General features: G+C 41.8%; 2 protein-coding genes across 3 annotated transcripts; both read left to right on the top strand.

Moving 5' to 3' along the window:
- Nucleotides 1-186: 186 nt before the first annotated feature.
- fxr2 (FMR1 autosomal homolog 2) lies at nucleotides 187-16929 on the top strand. Its single transcript, XM_072377001.1, has 17 exons — nucleotides 187-911; nucleotides 3768-3820; nucleotides 4612-4705; nucleotides 6964-7035; nucleotides 8177-8325; nucleotides 8436-8529; nucleotides 8733-8849; nucleotides 9657-9827; nucleotides 9918-9996; nucleotides 10136-10293; nucleotides 10660-10746; nucleotides 12761-12980; nucleotides 13068-13247; nucleotides 13657-13851; nucleotides 14008-14115; nucleotides 14200-14288; nucleotides 14381-16929. Exons 1-17 carry the CDS (start codon nucleotides 861-863, stop codon nucleotides 14489-14491), a joined length of 2028 nt encoding a protein of 675 aa, XP_072233102.1. The 5' UTR covers nucleotides 187-860; the 3' UTR covers nucleotides 14492-16929.
- Nucleotides 16930-19526: 2597 nt separating this feature from the next.
- Nucleotides 19527-22181, top strand: LOC140281836 (RNA-binding protein 4.1-like). 2 transcript variants are annotated; one of them, XM_072376330.1, is made up of 3 exons: nucleotides 19527-19580; nucleotides 20036-20464; nucleotides 20560-22181. In XM_072376330.1, exons 2-3 carry the CDS (start codon nucleotides 20056-20058, stop codon nucleotides 21174-21176), a joined length of 1026 nt encoding a protein of 341 aa, XP_072232431.1. In that variant the 5' UTR covers nucleotides 19527-19580; nucleotides 20036-20055; the 3' UTR covers nucleotides 21177-22181. The 2 variants fall into 2 exon arrangements, with proteins under 2 accessions (XP_072232431.1, XP_072232430.1); XM_072376329.1 differs by lacking the exon at nucleotides 19527-19580 and having other exon boundaries at nucleotides 19632-20464; nucleotides 20560-21197; nucleotides 21522-22181.
- Nucleotides 22182-24037: the final 1856 nt, after the last annotated feature.

Genomic DNA, 24037 nt, shown 5'->3' on the forward strand with positions numbered 1-24037 from the left:
GGAAATAAACCAATGGATTGTGTTAGGATGCGACTCTCTGTGTTTTATTGGACACGTTCATTGACCAGCCCTTATCTTTTAAACCAATTAATGACAGCAAAAGTGATTGTCATTACTTTTAACCAATTATGAATCCGTTCGTCGTATCGGGCGGGTCTTTGTGTGCAGGGGTGGGGTGTTCCAGGTCATTCAGTCCCTCACTGATTCACTCTATCGGCGTGTGTTTGAGGGGACGGGTGGTTGGTGTAAGGAGTCACCGGGCGGTAGTGTATTTCGAACGCTTTTTGGGAAAGACTGACCGCTGAAAATTACACCACGGACTAAAGAAACGACCCCCGGTGACGACTTCTGTGAAATTATTCAAGGCAGCGACTGCGCCACACGTACAACCAACAAACGTAGCCAGGCTATCAAATACTAGCCTGCTAGCATCCCTGAAAACTGACGGGATCAAGGTGTTGATAGCTAGCCTCCCAGCTAATTATCCATCAGCTAGCATCCTCCTGTTGTAGCATCCTTAGCTTGGTTCTCCTCCTCGCGGACGTCGAGACCTCACCAACCGCTCGTGGCGGATCTTTTCAGGTCGTTAGTTCTCAATCCCACACCCAGACAAAACAGACAGCGGATTCTCCCTAAGTGGCTGCCAGAGACAGCCTCTGCGTTGTATTAGTTGACACCATCACACCCATCTCCCCAACCCCTTCACCTCTGTCCCTTTTCCTCCACCCGAAACACTGGAAATCCACAAGCGACCAGATAGCGGCGAAGGGCCGGCGAAGCTGGGGGTGGTAACCTTACCGGACCCACAGGGAGTCATAACGGCTGCAGACAAGCTTAGCCGTGGGGATCTTCCGACCAGTATGGACGGGCTGGCCGTGGAAGTTCGCGGCTCGAATGGGGCCTTCTACAAGGTAACCTGGTTATACGGTCGTAGTTTCTAGCTGTTTAAATGAAAAGTTTTGCTTAATTAAAAACGTTGGTTTCATTCTCCAGTGCACAGACGTAGTTAAGCATTACTTGGCTAAAGTTAGCTCTTGGTTAGTCATGATGAGCAGAGATGGTTCCAATAAGAATGGCCGTTGCAGGATGGGCAGCTAGCAAGAGTTAGCGGCACTAGCTAGGTACACTTGTCATCACCATGTATGGCCTATATTTATCCGTTATAATATTCTGGTTTTCTAAACGCAGCTTATATTGTTAGGAAAATATTCTCCGTATTATTTCAATTGTACATATCGTGTCTGATAACACATGGCTTTGTCGTGAATTGTGGGATGCGAGCATTTTAGACAAGAGCCGACTGCTAACCAGACAGCTGTTGTGCAGCTTTTGTGAAGTGATGCTTCATCAAAGCTCACAAACCTCAGAATTATCTTATGAACGAACCAAAGTTTTAGCGTCATGAATGTAACCTCATCATTCTGTTTCTTGCCCTGAAAAATAACTCCTGTCCATCAACAGTTTCTGTTTCATTTTTGTCGAATCCTCAGAGGCAACTATACTTTCACATCTTTTTTTTTGTTTAGTTTTTTGCTCCTGTGTCACTGTGAGATACGACCTTAAAATTCAAACTTGGTGACTTCTTATTGAATTTTATACTTAATTCTGGTTTTAGAGAGAATGTCATGGGATATGACTGTTTTTAAGTAGTCATACAAACTTTGGTCTCTGAACATTGCAGGTTTTGATATGAGGATTTTGAATCACGCGTTTTCGTATCTTTAATATAGTACAGTTATTTGTCAATATGCTCTTTCTTGTTCGTCTTCAACCTTTCAGTTGGCCGGCCAACCACACCACAGTTTAGTGATGATCCTATATTTACTCTCATGCTGCTTCACCTGTTGTTCTGTTTTACTGGGTGACAGTTTGACTCTGGCTTGAATGAACATTTTCCATTAAACTCTGTTACGTCTGTTATCTTGTAGCTCTCATTTTGTACATGATGTAGACACAACTGTGTTTGTGACTTCTAAATGCCATTTTCCAGGTTATAGTTTATAATCTGTGGGATGTGGGACGAAAGCTTTTCTTCTGTGATTCACACTCGGTTTAAAAGAATTTCACTCTTTGAAATATCCTCAGCTACTCTGACTCAGTCTTTTTAAACTTTCTACTTGAATACAATATAGAAGATTAGATTGTTTAAAAAGGTGTTGATTTTGAGTCTGAAAAGAGAAGCCGTTCCTGAAGAACTTGTAGTGTGCATTCCATCTATTGGTCAGCGAGAAACAGCTCCTTTGTTTAATTGTTTATAAGTGGATGAGAAAATTACCAAACATCACACTTGATTTTTTTGGCTCAGTAAACATTTTCCAGTTTGAAGTCCTCTTCAATATACCATTATTTAAATGTCATTAACAGGTGTTGCATCTGAAATAAAATGGAAGTTTTGGAGCACTGTGTAAAACGCTTAAATTGTTAAAATGCCACATTGGTGTGACTTCTGCTGTCACTCAAAACCCAGCGGTTCTCTTTAGTTGCAGAAGACATTTAATTGGATTTTCAGCAAAAAAAGTTGGCAGTCAAGGGTCCCTGTAAAATGAAAAGTCATGTGCATATCCACCATCCCACTCAGTTTGTCGAACTTGGAATAAAATCCACTGCTGCAGGTCTGTCTTGTAAACCGACTTTTGCCGAAGCTTTCAAAAACTTTTCTAAACATAATTGCAACGATATCCAGTGACGTAACATTATGTAGTGTGTGCGTGCCTTGTTATTGACAAGGTGATACCCCACAGGGCTGCGTACTTTCTGTCAGAATACCCCTTATAGGTCTTGTCCTCTTTCCGAAATTAAGATATCGATGGCCAGAATGATAAATTTAATCTATCTTTTGAATACAGCATAGGAGTGAAAGCAATGCTTGAACTGGAAAACATTCAACTGTGTGGATGAGCACTATTATGTAAATGGCAGACTATAACCTGCTACTGTTTGTATGGATGTTTGGACTGTGAGGTTGTTGTTGATATTAGTTGTTGTTACTGTGGATGATTCACAGGGTGTAAAATCCAGCAGTGCACATGATCATTACCCCTAATCCAGACTTAACCCCAGCCAGCTTTCCCAGCATCTAGCCAGCAAGTGATTCCACACCAGCATTTCTAACCCCCAAGCACATCTGAAGCTGAAGATACTATCCGATCTCTCTGTCCCATATATGGTAGTGTCACTCTAAGTGACATGCCATGCCTACATGTTTCCCCCTGTCCAGTTTCTGCTCAGCAAAGGGGGTGTTGGTTATGTTTTATGGCATGATGTGACTGATTTGTGAATGGTCATGGTGGTCAAGCAACATACTCAAGTAGTCTCTTTCTTAATAGGTGGGCTGTCATATAATCAGTCCATATAAGCAAGGCGGAATGGGAGTTTGCCTTTCTTGTATATGTAGCCTCATGAATATTCCTATCCTAAAATGATTGTCTTCCAATTTACACACAAAAGGAAAGGTTCCTGCATTTTAATCCTGTTTGTATGTAAGGAAGATTTGCAGGCTGTCTGCGCTATCAGGAGAAGTCACTCAATGTTTCTTGTCACTTTATCCAGCACAGAATTCACAGCCAGTGAAATTGTGTCAGCGACATGATGCCTTGGCTTTCCAAAAAGCTCTAGATGCTCTTTTTCGGCAACAGTTACAGTATTGGTGTAGTGCAGTTTAAAAACCAGCTGTCAGTGTTGTTTACACCCACAGCTCCACCCTTCATCTATGTCTTTCTGTTCTGCGTTCATGGGAGTAAAATTCTTCCTCTTTGCTCTTCTTTCAGGGCTTTATCAAAGATGTCCATGAAGATTCACTCACAATTGTATTTGAAAACAAGTAAGTTTGTTCCTTCCGTTCACTTGTATGTCTGCATTATAGTAAATGGTCTTGGTACAGAGAGACCAAGCTTGTAACATAGTAAGAGAAATATGATGACTAGTCCAGGACTGTGTCTTAGGTATTTAAATTTTCCTCTTCAGCACCTGTGCTCAGGATGCAGCTGTCCATATACGTCTCTTACAGTTTTTTAAATCTCCTGCTCTACCCCCTTCTGTCCCTGCCATACATGTGGCATGAATTCGTTTACTCATAGGCCAACCTACTGTCCCTTTCTACCACCCCCACCCATCTCTTTGGTCCCTCAATCTACCCGACTCAGAATGTTGAGCACGGGCCTCCTAAAAATAGTGATCCAAGGTATGCAAAGTGGGAGGGAGGGAGGGGGGACAGGCAGGCAGGCAGGCAGCATGGTGGCCTGTGTTACTTTTTGGTTGGTTCTCTCCCCCGCCTTCTCCTTTTACTTTCTCTGAGCATATAAAGGTGTTGAACAAGCTGGTTGTTTCTTTACATCTAAAATATCTTATGGAAGTGATAAGAGGAAGAGATATTGATTGTAGATGAACACGGAATAAAGCTATATAAAAGTCCAGTGTAATAAGCTTTTACCCTTGAAACTAACAAACTTTTAAATTTAAAAGGGGGAACATACATGCTCATTAAGCCTATTGAACCGTTTCGATTTATATTTTCATCATTACTATTCTATCTTTATTTCGATTCTAGTTTTGTTTTTGTTTTTTATCGATAAGGGTGTAAGTAATTCTCATTTATGGCTTTTCTTGCCCTAGCTGGCAGCCAGAAAGACAACTGCCCTTCAGCGACGTGCGGTTGCCTCCTCCGACCGACTACCACAAGGATATTGGTGAAGGCGAAGAGGTGGAGGTAAGGCCTGCCACTTTGTGTCCACATGAGTGGTCATCCCAACAAGTTCACCACAAGGTCAGACAGTGCAATTCTAAGAGAAACTGTAAAAAACAAAATAGCTACATTTCAGGCTCTACAGGTCTCAGCTGGCACATTAAATGTTAAAATTCATGACAGTCAAATTCGAAAAAGGTTGAACAAGTATGACTTGTTTGGAAGGTTTGCAGGAGAAAGCCTCTTCTCTCTAAACATGAACATGGCATAACAGCTTTGGTTTGAAAAGCTGCATTTGATCAAACCACAAGACTTTTGGAACAACAACACCCGTAGACTGGTTCCACTCATATCTCTCTGGTCGTACTCAGTTCATCCATTTGAAATCATTCACATCCCACCCATCCCCCCTCTCCTCTGGTGTTCCCCAGGACTCTGTCCTGGGCCCTCTCCTATTTATTATTTATGTCCTCCCACTTGGACTGATATTTCGCAAACATAAAATCCTTTTCCACTGTTATGCGGACGACACCCAGCTCTACGTTTCTTCCAAACCCACTTCCACCTTCCCGCCCTCCTCCCTCTGTGCCTGCTTACAGGAAATCAAAGCCTGGTTCTCCTCAAATTTCCTCAAACTCAACAGTAACAAAACTGAGGTAGTCCTTATTGGTACAAAGTCCACCCTCTCCAAACATCCCAGCTTCACCCTCAACATCGACAATTACTCTGTTTCCCCTGCCCCACAGGCTAAGAGTCTGGGTGTTGTCCTCGACAGCACCCAATCTTTCCACACCCACATCAGCAACACCATCCGGGCCCCCTACTTCCACCTCCGGAACATCAACCGCCTCTGCTCTTCACTCACTCCCAACAGCGCAGCTATCCTGGTTCACTCTCTGGTCACTTCCCATCTGGACTATAGCAATTCCCTTTTATTTGGTCTTCCCCACAAGCTCCTCCATAAACTCCAGCTGGTCCAGAACGCTGCTGCCCGGATCATCACCAAAACACCATCCATCAGTCACATCACCCCCATTGTACACCAACTCCACTGGCTTCCCATCAAACACCGTATCAACTTCAAAATCCTCCTCTTGACGTTTAAGGACACATGAGACCAAAGTGGAGATATTTGGCCATAATGCACAGCAGCATGTTTGAGCTGATATGCTGCGTTTGCGTTCAAACGCCTCATATAAATTGACAAGCACGGTGGTGGGGGGCTAATGATTTGGGCTTGTTCTGCAGCCACATGACCTGGACACCTTGCAGTTATTGAGTCCATCATGAACTCTTCTGTATACCAAAGTATTCTAGAGTCATATGTGAGGCCATCTGTCGGACAGCTAAAGTTTGACTGAAACTGGGTCATCAACAGGACAATGATCCCAAACACAGCAGCAAGTCTACAACAGAATGTCGGAAAAAGAAAAGAATCAAGTTGTTGCATCGGTCCAGTCAAAGTACAGACCTCAACTTGATTGAAATGCTGTGGTGGGACCTTAAGAGAGCTGTGCATAAACCAGTGCTGCAAACCTCAATGCAGTTAAGCGATTTTATAAAGAAGAGCCGACCAAAATTACTCTATAATGATGTAAATGATGATGTCATAAAGAAATCTTTGCTTCAAGTTATTGCGACTGAAGGTGGTCCTAAAAATGATCGAATCATGGGGTGGACTTAGTTTTATACACTCAGCTTCTGCATTTTACTTAGTTTTTATCGAATGATGACACTGTAATATGTGGTGTTCATCTAAGGTTTTTTAAGACCTGGTAAGGAACATATGATTTTGATTATGTCCTCACATTGATGTGGCCTCTGAATTCTGCAACATTTGAAAATTCCGGGCACGTCCCACTGGGAAGAGACCCCGGGGAAGACCCAGGACACGTTGGAGAGACTGTCTCTCGGCTGGCCTGGGAACGCCTCGGGGTCCCCCCGGAAGAGCTGGAGGAAGTGGCTGGGGACAGGGACGTTTGGGTTTCTCTGCTCAAGCTTCTGCCCCCGCGACCCGACCCCCGAATAAGCGGCAGATGATGAATGGATTTGAAAATGGACTTTTAGGCTTATTGACACTCTAAACTGTCTATTGTGGAAGCTGAGTACACTATGGTGCCGGCATTTTTGATCAGATGAATTCTTTGGTTTGTAATACTGTATCTTAAACATTACAAAAAAGGCTTATGTATTTACAAAATAACTCAACAATGAAATATATTAAGTGAAGTATAGTTTTATGACTGTGTTTCTGCTTTTATTCACTGTACCTCTCCTTGCAGGTTTACTCCAGGGCCAACGAACAGGAGCCATGTGGGTGGTGGTTGGCACGGGTCAGGATGATGAAGGGAGAGGTAAGTGGTTGCTAAGAGCAAATCTTTTAAACAAGATCAGATGGTAAAGGGAAAAAAACACACTTTTCCTACTAATGACTGATGAAGCTAATGAGTCACAAGTAAAAGTTTTGAGTTTTCATACACCTTTTCAACTTGTGCATGTCTGCATTATTTCAAGCACCATAGTAACCGAAAGTAGATTAAAATATTACTTCATTTCTAAAAAAATAAAAAAGTTAACGAGTCAGGAAGTAATTTCTAAGAATTGAATTGGTTTTTCCACAGAGCTCAAATTTTGTGAAGCTGGAGCTTAAAAGGACAAACTTTGCTGAGAAGTCAGTTGGGTGATAAGATCCGACAGGGCCTATTTACTCAGATTCAGAGTTTTTAAATGATCACAGGAGCGAAGCAATCATCTTTCACTTTGCCCCCACTATTCAGTTGTGTTGCCAGTAATCACTTATTGAGCTCAGAGTACAGCGGTATGTACAGCAGTATGTTGAGTCGTATTTGAGGTTCTGCTTGATAATGAGCTGAAATAGTCAATATGTGCTGGCTGAGTCTGACATTATATCTTTGCATAATGTTTGATATACACACTGTGCTCGCCTTTACACTGCTTTCTGTCAAAATGCTCGATACAGTCTCAGGCACTGCTGTTTTTGTTTTCAAAAACATTTTCACACTATTTGAGCTTGTACCAAGTGCCAGTCTGCAGGTTGAGTGGTGGCTCAGCAGGATATGAAAAGGACAGATTTGTGGTGTTCCTGTGCCAGTAAAGCTGCTGCTGGTGTTGTGATGTTAATTGTCTCAGTCTGATAAGAGCCTACAGGAATCTATAACATTGACTGATGCTTTTGATCACAGAGGGCTTAGTGTTCATCTCACCGCTGCACTCACATGTTTCTTCTTTTAATTTGTCTGCAGTTTTTTCCATCTTTGCCTGCATCTTAGTCTGGCAGACTTCTTTAGTTCCATCATAGTTTTTTCTTAAACAAGAATTGAGATTTTTTTTCTTCATAATCTATGTATTATTAAACCTTTAATCAACAGCTTATTCAGATCCTTTATATAGGTTGTCTGTAACAGTCCAGCTCTGTAAATATCTTATAATTCTGTCCATGCTGTTTAATATCTGTAACTGTTGTGCTGTTTTCAGTTTTATGTAATCGAATATGCGGCATGTGACGCCACATACAATGAGATTGTCACATCAGAGCGCATCAGACCTGTCAACCCCAACAGCCCTTCCTCTCGAAACTCTTTCTACAAGGTCCCCATCCCCATCCCAGAAGATTTGAGGGAAATGTGAGTTCAAGCTTAATGTTAAGATTTTTATTGAAACATTGTACATGAAGGTGTCATCTCATGGGGATTGTTATAGTGGTACTAATGAAGAATGTTTTCTTATCTGGCAGCTGTGCAAATGACAACATTCACAAAGACTTCAGGAAAGCTATTGGAGCAAACTGCATCTTCTACAGTGCCCAAACACATGAACTAATTGTGCTGGTTAGTACTCTGACTTCACACTCCATAAACAAGTTCATAAACTTTTTGCTCATTCTTGGCTCCAAAACTTGCCCATATTCACAAGCTCAACCCCTAACCCTTTTATCACACAAAAAATAGAATAATAGTTTTTTTTAGCAATAATTTTTTGCTGTCATCTTCATGTTTTTTTTGTTTGTTTTTTGTTGTTGTTCTCTTAACAGTCTACAAATGACACAACAGTAAAGCGTGCGACTCTCCTGAGCGACATGCATTTCCGCAGCATCCGTACCAAGCTTATACTAATGTCACGCAACGAGGAAGCCACCAAACATTTGGAGGTAAACGCACTCATTTGACACGTATCAAGTTCACACTTTGATATCAGCTTTCAGTAATATCTAGTTAGTCTGTAAGTAAGTTAGTCTGACTGAAATTCTAAAATGTTAAGCTTCTCCAAACACCCAGACCATGCTGTGATGGGTCAGATTACTCTTCTTGTATATGTTCAACTAGATTGAAATGGACATATACTTTGTATATTCTTCCATCTGTTTAGCATCTTTTTGTGATGACACATAAAGCCTAAGTGCATATTAATATAGACAAATTCCCAATAAAGCCTCCTTCATTGTCATATTTGTTACTTAAGTAAGACAACTAAACTGGTTCAGAATCGTGACTGACAATCAGCCCATTAAGACATCGCCTCAGTTTGCGGTCACTTTTCCAGACTGTGCTTTAGGAAAATCCTGATTTTAGAACCACATCATCATCTGATAAAATCACCATTAAATTAACTTAAAAACAATGTCTGCGCGGTGAATTCAGCGGTTCTTACATGTATGATGATCTCACATAGAGAAAGTTAGAAGCAGAAGAATGCCTCGTTTTACCAATAGTTCATAGCATTGAATAAGCTGCGATTCTGCTCCCGTGCACACATACTGGCCAATGGATGTTGGTCTAATTAAGAGGGTGAGCTGAAGCTCGACTCAGCTGTACATATAACCAGCTGATTGTTTCCTTTATGTTGACTGCTTTTAGACAAAATGAGGACCACTGTTTTACTTCAAGCAATTAGGTGTTTCCCAGTCCTGTACAGTTGTAGGGAACATGCTAGCATATTTGTGTTTTCCCTTTTCTAGACGAGTAAACAGTTAGCTTCAGCTTACCAAGAAGAGGTCAGAGTCAGAGAGGATCTCATGGGCCTCGCCATCGGCTCTCATGGTGCCAACATCCAGCAAGCAAGGAAGGTGCCTGGTGTTACAGCCATCGAGCTGGAGGAGGAAAGCTGCACATTCAGGATCTATGGAGAGGTAAGTCTTTCAATGAACCTGTGTACTGTTGTATGTTTGTACTGGTCTTGTTTGAATTTTCTTTATGGTAATGTTTGTGCCATTTTGCAGACCCCAGAGGCAGTGAAACAGGCTAGAGAATATCTTGAGTTTAAAGAAGACTACTTTCAGGTACCCAGGAACCTTGTAGGTGAGTGAGCAGCCAAACATTCCTGATAAGTCTCATTTTGTTGCTGTCAACATCTCACTTCATCACCACTGAATATCACTTATTAGTAATTGCATATTCTTTTACTCTTGTCTATTTTTCCACTTTTATCCTTGCACAGGCAAAGTCATCGGCAAAAACGGCAAAGTCATCCAGGAAATTGTGGATAAGTCGGGCGTTGTCCGCGTCAGGATCGAAGGAGACAATGATAAAAAGCTTCCCCGGGAGGAGGTAGGCAGGCAGGGGGCTAGCAGAGACGACACTGCCAGCAGCAAAGAGGTGAATTGACCGTTCGGCTGGCCTCCCACTCCCCTTATAAACACCCACCCACCCTTTCTGCTCTCCAATTGCAAAGCTGATTAATGACAGAGAGAGTAAATGTCTGCTTAGACACTATTCTATTCTGCGGCTGTGCCTCTTGTTTTGTCATTCGCACTTGAGCTTTCATTACTTTCAACACACAAACACAGCCTAAAGCATAGAAAATGTCAGTTTTATTTGGTGTGTGGGTGCTTAGCTGTTGTTTTTGATGGGTTGCTATGTTTCTGTTGAATGTCTTTTTCTTTTCTTTTCAAGCATACACTCATTCCAAAATGCGCTGTAAATTGCACATAACTCTATTCTCTTTTCTTTTTTCTGAATCAGGGCATGGTTCCCTTTGTGTTTGTGGGAACCAAAGAGAACATCAGCAATGCTCAGGCACTGTTGGAGTATCACGTGTCTTATCTTCAGGTTGGTTGATCTCCCGTTTTCACCAATAGATGGCAGCACTATTCTGGTCTGTTTTTTTTTATCACTCTGAAAAGATAGCTGTATACCAATAGCATGTCTGTCTATATTGCAGCCATTTTTACTTGATTTAAATCTGTGAGTGTCTCCACTTACAAAGATAAAAAAAACAGATTTATTTATTGCATCTAGATGAGCGCATGTGCGGGGGTCTCGTATTAGTCACCTGTTTTCTGCCCGCTCGGTAACACACGAGGGAAGCTGCTGAGAGCGCCTCATTTTGCCCTTACCTCATGTGCTTTTATAAATAACCCCTCTCTGTGGGTTGGGGTGAAGGGTACACCGGAGTGTAGATTACCAGCTATCTGGACCCTCTGCTTTCAAAAATAACATCAAGTCCCCTGCCTCGCTTCCTTCACACCTCCCTTGGGGGTCAGCTGTCATTGGTGTAGTCAGCTGTCACACTGAAGTGGAACCCCCTTCTCCAAGAAGGTGCAGTCAGGGTCCTGCTGCAATGAATTACCATTGCTCACTTTCCTTATCCATAAGTATGACTAATTTGACTAATTGTGATCCACCAGATAGACAAAAGTATTTAAAGTGACAAAATGAAACTTTTAACTTTGATTTCTCTTCAAGTTTGTTTGTTTGACAGCTATAATGGGGTTGTAGGATATCCTCAGCAAAAAGGCGAACCAAATAGGTCTGTGAATCAAAGAGGCCGGAAAACATTAGACTGTGAGGCTTCTTTAGCTACCACACACACAAACACACACTCATACACATACATAAACCAAGTGTGATATTTGTTTTGCCTCTTCTCAGATACGTAAGAAACAGTGTGATGCTATGTTACTGTCTTCCAGCAGTCAGGCAACTCTGACTGACCCTTCTTAAATTCAGCAGTGGCTTAAAAAAAAAGTGCGTTTAAAAGATGGGAGGAGTGAAGCATTGATTGTGCTGACAGATGCAGCTGCTATAGCAGCTGAAAGGAACTGTTTGGTCAAGTTGGAGATGGTAACCATCTCAGATGCCATCAACTCACTATTTAGGAACAAATTGCATCTGTATCAAGATCTTTGTTCTTCATCAGCGATTTTCATGTGGGTGATTATTCTTGTTTTCAGCCGTCACGTTTTGACTCAGTTAACATGCTGCTGCCTGTTATTGTATTAGATCATAAGCATGATCCATTTCTTAAGTGTGAACCTCAAACCTAGTCCTTCGTGTTTTTTCCAGTTATAATAAGGCCACTCAGCTCTGTAGAATGACCAGCCATGCAAATAGACAAAGATATTTAAATCTCAGGTAATAACAGAAACATTTATTATTTATTATCAGTAGTGACTTTTCCACAGAAGTGGGTGTTCCTCCAAAGGGCCACTAAAGTTTACACCACACTGCCACTTAGTGGTAGAATAGGAGGCAGAAAAATGAGTGCAGAACCAGCGCAGCCCTGGAGTAGTTCTGAGTTTTGTTACTACGGCTTGGACTGAGCACAATACGGCAGAACTTTTTTGACTGTTAAATCTGTCTATACCAACTATAATTAAGATCCCAATCAATCACAAGTCATAGAAGAGTAAAATGTGCCATAATGTTGCTTTTAATCATGTCTATAGTACAGTGGTCAATGGCTTCATTAACTCAACATATTTTTGTTGCTTCACATGTGGGACACCAAACACTTTTTATATATTGCATTTTGTCCCACTTAAGACAAAAATGTCATGCAAGACATTGTTATTTGTGTTTACCTAAAGTTGGAGAAGACAATGATCCTTCATTGTAACAGCAAGGCATAGGTGCCATTCACGACTCACCTTAATCGCTTAAAAGTAATGTCTTTGTGGTATTTAACATGTATTTTACTTCTTAAAGATTTGTTCATCTACATTTATTTTTTATAAACAAACCTTTAATAATAGGTAATAAATGCAAAGGAGAGAAAGAAAGATTTTTCTCAAATGGTCTCAAAAAGTTCCCACCATTTACAACTGGTTGTCTTAATTTAAAGGAAGTGGAGCAGCTGCGTCTTGAGCGTCTCCAGATTGATGAGCAGCTCCGTCAGATTGGGGTCGGTTACCGTGCTCCACCCAGCCGAACTGGGGGCCCTGGTGTTGACCGGGAGAAAGGCTACATGACAGATGAGAGCGGCAACTCACTCCACACTTCTCGTACCTATGGGGGCCGTGGGAGAGGACGCAGGGCATCCAACAGCCAGTACTCTGGATATGGTAAGAATTAAGGAAATTATGATTTAATTTTTTTATTTTTTATGAAAAGTTATAGAAAGTTGTTTACATTATCTTTAATTTGTGCAGGCACAAACTCTGAACTGTCCAATGCTTCTGAGTCAGAGGATATTACTGAGAAAGACCAGAGGCCCCGTGGGATAGGCGGTGACGAGAGAGGCTCTCGAAGGGGTGGCAGGGGCCGAGGCTCCAACTCTGTAAGAGGCCGTGGAGGGACTGGATCCAAGCCCTCCAACTCCATCAGCTCAGGTAGACCATGATCTGCCCCTTTATGCTTTTGTAAGCAGTCATAGCACCACTGATCTGCCTTTTAGCAACTGTGCTAGTGCGCAGGAGGTGTGTGTACATTAACTTTGTTGAGCCTTTAGTCAGTCATTTTAAGTGTTCAGAGCCCATCAGTTCTGTCTATGAAGCTGAGATCATAGGCTCTGGAAACAGTCGTGATCACTGAGCTCTTTTCAGCCTGATATTGTAAAGATGAGAAACGCAGCTTGGAGCATGGGAGTTTGCAGGGTCATTTTTGTATTCAGGCTAACAAGTGTGTTTTTTTTGGTTCAAGGATAGATGCAGTTTTAAAAGGCTGTGTATCTATTCCAACTGCTGTAAATTAATGATGGCAGAGTAGGTTATGGTAAGATTTCTTTTTCAACATTTGCAGTGCTGAGGGACCCAGACAGTAACCCATACTCTCTGCTGGAGGGGGAGGGAGAGCTGGCTGACACAGACATCAGTGAAGGCATGGGAGGAGACCGCCGCAGACGATCTCGGCGTCGCCGCAACGACCAGGAGCCCAGCGTGATGGATGCCGCTGCAGAGTCAGACAGCCAGGCTGGCCCTAGTGAGAACGGCCTGGGTGAGCCTCAGTTTTCTGATCTCACCTTTGTTGTCTAATACTTCATAAGAAATGTTACTATCTGAGAATTAAGACCACAAATTTGGATGGAAGTAAAAATTCAGAGTTGTGACTTAATCAGAGACAATGATCCATATTATCTCATTTGTCTGTTAGATGAAGAGGCCAGACCTCAGCGCCGCAACCGAAGCCGCCGCCGTCGCAACCGTGGCAACCGCCAAGAGGGTGGTTCAGCGAGCCGTGACAGACAGCCAGGGGAAAATGGTATGTCCAGTGTTTTAGCTGTTTCCATTTTTCCTCTGAAATATTCTGTGGATTAATCTATCTCATGGATTTGAATGTTTCCAGTGACTGTTGCTGACTACATATCCCGTCCTGAGTCCCAGAGCAGACAGAACATGCCCCAAAAGGAAAACCATGCTGCACCTGAGCCCAAGGTACAGGCAGATTTGCACAAATTCACCTCACTGTTAGTTTTCTTGACACAAATTAGATATTGGTTTATGATTCCCACCTTTTGTATCCACAGGAAAACGGCACCAGTGCCAAGAAGGATGAGCGAACGCCCACCAAGCGTTCCCCCAGCAAAGACATGACCTCGGCCGGCGAGACCCTGACTCTGGTCAACGGGGTCTCATAAAGAGACGGCCCCTGCCCCTCGCGAACCCAAGTCTAGAGCAAGACTCCATGGCAAACTCTGTCCCTGCTTGCATTAACTTAAACCTTAAACAGATGAGTGAAAAGTACCTGACAAAATACCTGAATTCATACTATGAGAGTGAAAAAGTACAAAAAAACGACAAACGCATCTTCTTAAAAACACACGTTAACGGTGTATGCTATCCTATCTATCAGTACTTAGTGCTTATTTAAAAACACAACTAGCTTGCCAAAAAAGAGCTGGTGGATATGACTTGATTTCTAAAAATACTGAAACACGAGAAACAGGACAAGACTTTTTTTTTTCTTTTTTTTAACGGTTGTCTTTATTTGTGTCCTCCTTTACGTTAATGTTTATTTTGTTCATTGTTTATCACTGGTTTGGACTCGGCGGCTGCTCTCTCAACCAAAACAGACGCGTCTCGGTGTTAAAGAGAGATGTCACGGACTGCGAGTTATGTTGTTAAGCGTATGAGCAGACAGTCCAATAGACGCGGTGTCCACACACTGAACCTGGAACCTGGGAGTGAAGATGGACAGATTGGGATATTGATAGACATTGTGCCTTGAATCTGAAAAAAAAAAAAAATTAAAAAAAAAAAAAAACTTGAGTTTTTCCATTAAGTTTATTTTTGTTTCCTGAGAGGAAGTAAAGAGGGTATCCTTCCAGGGCCTTTTTTTTTTCTATTATTATTATTTGGTTTGAAGGAGAGAACAGACCCGTGCGAAAGTGATGAGTGAAAAGAGAATCCGGAAATGGAGGGTGTGGCTGGCCAGCGTGAGAAAAACGAAGCCTGGTGCCAAACACAAAATTCAAGGCGCTTGTCCTCATTCCATGTAGAATGGACGGCGTTGGGGTCTGTGTGTGCACATATGTTCGAGCGCACGTACGTGTGCACAGTTGAGACATTTGGCGACCACAAAACTAAACTGTGAGGGTGAGGTTAAAAAAAACAAAAAGCCCTGGGCTCTTTACCAACTAGCTTGGGGGTTGTTATGTGACGTGTCGCTTCTTCCTCTCACCTGTTTTAGGTCTTTCGAGGGTCCAGGGCTGCACCTCTGCGGCCTTGTAAACAGGACAGGCTGAGACCAGACAGACGGCAAACTTGAACTGTAGATTTAGACTTAAAATAATTAACTATACCGTGCCTCTTTCTCTGTGTCAGAGGGGGCAGCGGTGCTAGCTTTCAGCCACACTAGTGTCTTGATAAACCACTGCAGCACGCAGCTCCGGAACACACGAGGGCAACCACCTTTTCTGTGATGGGTGCTGCTAGTGGGGGAGGGCCTGGAGACTGCAGACTGTGGGATTGGGACAGCTTCAAATTGAAATGAGAGCCACATGACACACAGGCCCACATTTACAGGTACACACACACATAAGGCACGCGCAAGTCGACGTGGTCTCCCGCGTGGCGCAAAGTAGAGGACCGAAAAAGAAAACCTTAAACCAGTGACGTGTCTGTCCTGTACCTGGCAGATTGGGTTGGCATATGGAGTAAGAGACGGACTGGAAACCTCAGTGGCTCTCTTCTCATGTTGTTACTGTTGTCTTGGTTACCGCTCTCAATTTTTTTTGTTGCAATTTCCACACCTTAGAAAATATTAAATAAAACATTGAAGTGAAATCAACCTCTTCTGTGGAGACGAACTTTGATTTCTCTGTCTTGTGAGTTTGCAGTCTATTTTTCTAACTTGCATGGCATTTAGTTACTGAGTGGTAGGTGATGCCTGTCCTGTGCATGAGGAAAGGGTGTTATTAATCTGACTTACAAAGCCATTGTTTCATTCACTAGAATTGCTGCTAATGTACACACTGAATGTCCAACTAACGTAGTAGAAGCTCTGCCTTTGGTGGAGGACAACTTTATTTGTGACTGAATCAACATTTTCCTTCTGCTCATCTGCCCTGAACGTCCCACTTTCAGTGGACAAGAGTCAGGAAGGGACCCATTCCTTCGTCTCAAAAAGTATTAAAACCCAAGGGCAACATTGTGCATGACAAGCAAGCGTCCACATGGCCAAAGGTTTGAGAGACAGATGAATGGGAGTAAGGTTGAATCGAGATGACCCAGATGCTGCTGTTGTACATTTCTGCTCACCTGTATGTTGTGTTTTAGAGAATGAATGAGTATTTTGAGTATTTGTACCTTGGTTTAGTTGCATGTGTGTGAGTGGAGAATGAGGCTGTGTCTGGTATGCCTGTGTTTGCCTTTATACCTCATCGTGTGAGTACTGTATTCCCTCATGTATCCGTATCCCTCGCGTCATTTTTGAAAGACTGAAGGCTGCGCTGTGTGTGTGTGTGTGTATATGAATGAATGCTGGTTGTACAGTCGACTCCTCACTCAAATTTTTGTCTCTGGTTTTCTCACTCATGTTCTGATGGCAATAAAGGACTTTTCATTGTTTGGTATACGTTTTTGCAAAAGTTTCTTCTTTGTATCACACACTTGAGCTCTTGACTATCCAAGTTTACTGTGAAACTTGTGCATAATGTAAGTGAGCATTAACACATTTTTCTGTTATATTACACCAAGATATGCAATTCAGAGCTCATTCAGACCTAATATTTTTAGCCTTTTAGTGATGTCACTGCTGTAAGGATGGTTTTGTTTCCCTGTTTTTACGTTACTGTTAAAACAGGACGGTACCTTTCATTTGCTGATTTTATTCTGCTTTTGAATGCCGTTAAAAGGATTTAAGACAGCAGTGACTCAGTAGACTATCATGTAAATCATGGCCTCTTCAGTAAAGGCCTTGTAAGTAATCGTCATGAGCCTCAGTAAATATGCATAAAAAGGTAGCTCCAAGATCTTCAGGTTTTGTTTACATGGTGTCATTTTCATTGAAACTAAATACAAGTTTGCTGCTACCCAGAGATTAATGCAGCTGGTTAATTTACAGGCAGAAGTCTGTGTGAAAGTTACCGAAATCAATCAATGGGAGCAAAAGAGGAGTTATGTTCAGCTCCGGAAAATGCATATCTTCTTACCCTATTTGAAAGAAGAGGGTGTAAGGCAGTATTCAAGGGATGATGGACTCGAGAAGTACTATGTTTTGGTGTCTCAAAGTCTTCTGCAGAGTCTGTGATTTGTGGAAGAACAATTAACTATTTGAAATAAGACAAAGTCAGACAGACACTTGACAAAGTGAAATTTAAGAGCCAGTATTCAAGTAAGATTCTCAGGACTCATGGAGATATAACCATGGTGGAAATGAGCAAGAAGAATTACCTGTACCTAAGTCCTCATTTTCAAGTACCGTACTTTGTGTTTTCGATGCTACCTCATGATTCCTCTTTACCCCATTTCATTAGGAAGTATTTAATCTTCAGTACATATATCTGAAAGTTCTTATTACTAGATACTTATAAGATGAAGATTCAACATTATGCATAACATACTAAACAATAAAACAAAATTAAATTCACATTAAAGCTTGTTATCCACAGTCTAATTCAGCCCATCCACAATGTAAGAATATATGCACAATGTCTGAATCTGATGACTGCTTAGCATCAAAATAAGTACAATGAATATATTAATGCAAAAACATATTGCATGAATTCAAGTAATGAAAACCATTTTGAAGCCTTGTAGTCTGTTCACAATCTGTTAGACAGGGATAAGCACAACTATTTGCATGCTGGATGGCTCACCATTAGAGTCAGATGTCCTTACTGGTAATGTGCTTCTTACCAATCATGTGCCGGGCTGCCTCCTCCACTTTCAGAGACTGTTCTCATAAAATTCTCTTGTACTGTAATATACCAGTTACATAACTGATATGAAAGTAAGTAAAGTGAACTTGTAAAAAGTCTTTCACAAGCTGTAAAGTTGAGGGTATAATGGATGAAACTTTCATGAGGTGTTCATCCACAGCCTCTCTGTATAAATTACATCTTTAATGCCGGGGCAGGTGTTGAAAATGATACACTGCTCTCAACTGGTTTCCCCTGGTTAAACAAAGGGATAACTAACTAATTTTGGATTCGAGTGAATGTTCATAGAATGTGATTCCGTTTAGAGCTTTGATGTTTCTCCTTGGAAGTTCCAACCCTGAGGATGCTCGAGGGCAACTTCACTTTTATCAGTCTGTGTCCCCCTGCTCGGGATTTACTGTCATAAGTCAGATTCTCCAGGTTCACTGCCAGTTTCCTTTTTTAGCTCCGCTGCTAAATTCTGCCCCTCTATTTTACAAATGGCTGTGTAAGGTTGAAGTCTCCACTTTCTTTTGAGGATTAAAGTATAGAATGGAATAACCACATTGGCAGGGTAGTGAGATTAGGTGTCAGTATTAGCTTCTGATAAATATCAACTATATTTTGAAAGACACTAAACAAAACACTAATTTCACCTTGCTAGAATTAATAAATTCTGTAACGTTAGTGCTTTTTTTCCCCCAACAAAAAAGAGTACACAAAGTTATTGCAACCATCTGTTAAGTCACTGCTTTCTTAGAAAGCTGTGAAATCTGGCAAACAACAGTCATACTAAATGTTGTATCAGGAATCTTACCACCATGATCTTTTATTTGTTATACAAAGTAAATGGTAAGTTTTCACTTTTTCCCCCACGTTTATTCCGCAATCAACAGACACAGCCAGCGTGTGACAAATAATTGAGAGAAGTCATCGTAAAATAATCTAATTATAAACATAGCTTTTAGGGATTTATTTTTTACTGAAAACAGAAAAGAATGAGTTTAGGTTTCATTTTACAAATGCAGTATAAGAACAGAAAATAAAAAAAATAACACGGCTATTATGACTGTGTAAAACTTTTAAAAGCGTACCATTAAACATTCGTAATATCTGTGGATTTACCCTGTTGATATGTCCATAGACATAGTCAATGTAGAAATTCTATTTTAATTTCTTAACAGTAACCGAAAACCTCTCACACAACCAACTCGGGATGATTGACCTTTTCCCAGGAAAAGCTTGTTCAGACCGTCACCCAATCACAGTCCAGACGTTTTGATGGACACATTTATCTTCCAATCACACGTCTACATACGTTCATAAGTCTCATGTTTGGCGTTTCTGTTGATCTCGCTGATACACTGTGAGTGTTGTGTTTTTTTTTCGGTTTTTTTGACGTTCCTAATTTTATGGCTCTGCCTTATACGTGTCTACAATCGTAACAACTCACATGTAAGCGATGTAAGCGAGTGAGTTTAATTTACCAGCTAATGTAGTTATTGTTACTGTTGTAGTTTGTAGCTAATGTTATCTTTCTGCTAGCAATTCGGCTAGCATCTCTGTGATTAGGACGTACTAACACTGAAACTTACTCATATACATCTTCCCTGTGGTCTGCTATATTTGAGTTAATATGGGTTTCCGACGAACTCTTATGGCGTTAGTCCAAAACGAGGTCGTAAATATCGTTTGGCTTCGGTGGCATCAGTCAGATGGTGTTTCCTGTAAATGGTGTTGTTTACTCACCACATGCCCACAGACTGCGTCTTTTACTACTTTTTAGGTGGTCTTGTCACACATTGCGTTTCCCCTTTGTAGATAGATGCACTGCTGATACAATGGTGAAGATTTTCATCGGGAATCTCTCTCAGAACACTGAGAAAGAAGAAATTGAAGCTCTCTTCACAAAGTACGGGGCAGTGACAGAATGTGCCAAGTATAAAAATTATGCGTTTGTCCATATGGAGGATCGCAAGTCTGCCACTAAAGCTATCCGTGAGTTACATCTTTACAAACTGAATGGCCGTCCTATCAATGTGGAGCCCAGCAAAGGGAAGAACCAGGGTCCAGTGAAGCTTCACGTAGCTAATGTTGAAAAAGGGTTCGATAAAGAGCTGCGTGACCTGTTTGAAGAGTATGGCACAGTCACAGAATGTTCGATTGTTAAGAACTTTGCCTTTGTGCACATGCCCAATTGTGATGAGGCCATGGATGCTCTGCAGGGCCTAGATAACACAGAGTTTCAAGGTAAGTGAGTTTAACAATGTAATCTATGTTTGAAGCTTGGGGAGTTTCTGTTCTAGGTCTTGAGATTTTAGGGACAATGTTTTTCTCTCTCTCAGGAAAGCACATTCACGTTCAGGTATCAAAAAGCAGGCCGAGGGGGCCTCCGGAGGAGGAGGAATATCTACAGCCACCAGGCAGAGGAGGCTATTATCCTCCTCGTTATCCAGGGGAGAGGCCTGAGCCCCCCTACAGAGGTTGCTTGTCTGTTTACCCCCCTCCTCCCCCTCCTCATCTGCCTCCACTCGTTCCCCCCAGACGAGCACCTTATCCCGACCGTGGTTATGGCGAGAGAGATGCCTACGGGCTTGTTGATTACTACGAGAAATACAGAGCCCGTCCATACGGCGCTGCAGGCTATGATGACAGGCGTGCCATTCCTCCTCCTCCGCCTCCTCCGTCGGCACTGGTCAGAGAGCAACTAGGAATGGGGCCGCTTGACCCATATGAGCGGCATCCACTCCCATCTCCTTCATCTTATGCTGTCAGGGACCGGAGCCCTATCAGAAGACTCCCCCCTTCGCCTGCTCCGTCAGCAGGTAACGGGTACTCCTATGAGCGGTCTCGTCTCTCACCGATGTCCAGGACTCCACTGTACGTGGCTCCCCGTCCCAGGGATTCTTTTTCAGAGAGAATTCCGCCCCCACCTCCACCACCTCGCTATGCAGGCTATTAGACTGCAATACTGTGGCACAAGGTGAGGGCTGCAAGGGAATGTTTCAAAACTCCATAAGTCACTTTGATCACAAGTAGATGTAGTTGATTTAAAAAAAAAAAAAAAAAACTTTTGATGTTTGTGTCAAAATGAATGAAAGCTGAATACATAAGTTGATAGTCATGCTTTCATACCATCAACCAGAGCTCTTAATTCGTGCAGATTTTCTTCAACCATTAAATTGGTATACAACCAGTATACGTTGCTGTTAGAATGCTCACATATTGCTGTTTTATTTTCAAACAGTCTTGCGCGAATCCTGAGTAAAACACGCTCCTTGACATGTTTGGTGTGCTCTCTTTCCAGGTTTAGAATATGACAAGATCGTCGTTGTCTGCTGATGCACGTGGCGCTATACACCCCCTACGTCTATGGCGGATTGCGTTGCGTTCACCTGTGACTTACTGGAAGATATTGCAGACAGCTCCGTACTTAAAACAAAAATACGAATCCATGCCCACAGTTCTTCTGAGCCTTTCATGCCTTTTCTGTACCTCTATTTGTTTTACTGTTCAGGTTCTTAAGATTTTTGCTGGACAGGTGTGGACTATTTCAGTGGGACGCAGTAGGTGGAAACTACACGCTTTGTTGTTAAATCTTTTTCAGAAAGGCTTCTGGGAAACTAATATATTTTCATAAGGGAATGCATTAAAATCACAATGTGTGGTCTTTGTAAACAAAACTGCTTTCAGGGTAGGCTTGTTCATTTAAAAAGAAAAAAAGCTAATTTCTTAAGGAAAAATCCCTTTGGAAGTGCTACTTGGTGTCGGAGGTTGTATAGAAGTTTCAAATTTGCGACATGTTGGCAGGGCATCAAGACTACCATTGTGATTTTTGTTCTTTTGACACTTTGTGTTGAGTTTTCGTGCGAACGTAGACTCTATTAGCCCCGCCTTGTATGCTTTTATTTACTTTCCAAGTTGCTTTTTATTTGAAGGCTTTTAAATAAACACATGAAACCAACAACAGCATTTTAACTGTGAAATTATTCTTCGTTGCGTTGGGCTTTTGTACAGTAACTGGGTAGACAGCCTCTATTGAGCAAAATATATTAACTACAGTCGTGCTATTTGTGCGCTTTCGGTTTGTAGTTTTTAGCTTGACACATGGTAGATGTGAGTTTAATTTCTGATCGTGAATAACACCCATTCTGGGTTTTTCTTTTTTTTCTTTTTTTTTTTTACCTGAGCAGTCTTGTTTACAATGTGTAAGACAATTCCACAGTTGCTGCAGATTTGTCGTTTACACATCTATGATGCGAATCTCCCACCACTTCCCAAAGGTGCTCTACTGGATTGAGATCTGGTGACTGTGTAGGCCATTGGAGTTCAGTGAATTCATTGTCATGTTCAAGAAACCAGTTTGAGATGATATGAACTTTATGACATGGTTCATTATCCCACCAGTTAATGGGTACACTGTGGTCATAAAGGAATGGACATAGTCAGCAACAATACTCGGGTAGGCTGCGGCATTTAAACTATCCTCAGTTGGTACGAAGGGGCCCAAAGTGTGCCAAGAAAATATCCCCCACACCATTACACCACCACCAGCAGCCTGAACCATTGATACAAGGCAGGATGGATCCATGCTTTCATGTTGTTTACGCCAAATTCTGACTCTACCATTTTAATGTCGCAGCTGAAATCGAGATTAGTCAGACCAGGCAACGTTTTTCCAATCTTCTATTGTCTAATTTTGGTGAGCCTGTACGAACTGTAGTCTAAGCTTCCTGCTGTTAGCTGACAGGAGAGGCATCTGCTGTGGTCTTCTGCTGCTGTAGGCCATCTTCTTCAAGGTTCGACGTGTTGTGCATTCAGAGGTGGTATTCTGTATTCCTGGGTTGTAACAATTGCTTATTTGAGTTACTGTTGCCTTCCTATCATCTTGACCCTGTCTGCCCATTCTCCTCTGAACTCTCACATCAACAAGGCATTTTCGTCCACACAACTGCTGCTCACTGGATATTTACTCTTTTTTTGGACCATTCTCTGGTCACAGAGTTGCCTGTGCGTGAAAATTCCAGTAGTTTTTGAAATACTCAGACCAGCCCGTCGGGCACCACCAATCCTGCCATGTTCAAAATAATTTAAATCCCCTTTCTTCCCCATTCTGATGTTCGGTTTGAACTTCAACAAGTTGTCTTGACCACCTCTAAAGACATGCGTAAATGTATTGAGTTGCGGCCACACGATTGGCTGATTAGCTGTTTGTGTTAACAAGCACTAAAGCTGAACAAACCTGTCACGCTCAGACTACAGAAATGGATAAAAAAAAATTTTAAAAAGCGATTATACTATACTATAGATTATAGGAAAGAAATTCTTGACCGTTTTGACTTTGCTTCGGTTCATGTCTTATATCAAGAATCCTCACATCCATTTTCCAAATTTTTGGTGACATAACCTGTCAATACATCTTTAAAATCAGACTAAATGAACTCTACAACAAAAATGTATTTTCTAATGATCATCATGTTGTGCCAGCATCTAAGCCAGCATTGATCAGGTGAGAGGCAGATGCTTCCTACCATTCTCATGTAGTTGGCGCAGAGCATCTGTGACGCCTGACTCTGAAACTTGCAGCCCCCTCTTTCTCATTAGATTATCGTTGTCTAAGCTTATATGTTGGTCAGAAAACTGACATGCTTGTGTTGTGCAGTGATTGGATCTGGCTCATCTTGAGTCTGTTGGCGATCGAATAGCTGCGTCTTAGTCCTCATCTTTAATAACCGACATTGTATTTAGTCATTTAAATTGATTTTCTTTGGAACAGAAGAATTATTTCTTGAACTTCTTGACTCATGATTCTGTGGACTTTCA

Source organism: Leuresthes tenuis, unplaced genomic scaffold (genome assembly GCF_036924035.1).
Source record: "Leuresthes tenuis unplaced genomic scaffold, fLeuTen1.0.hap1 SCAF_22, whole genome shotgun sequence".
NCBI lineage: Eukaryota > Metazoa > Chordata > Actinopteri > Atheriniformes > Atherinopsidae > Leuresthes > Leuresthes tenuis.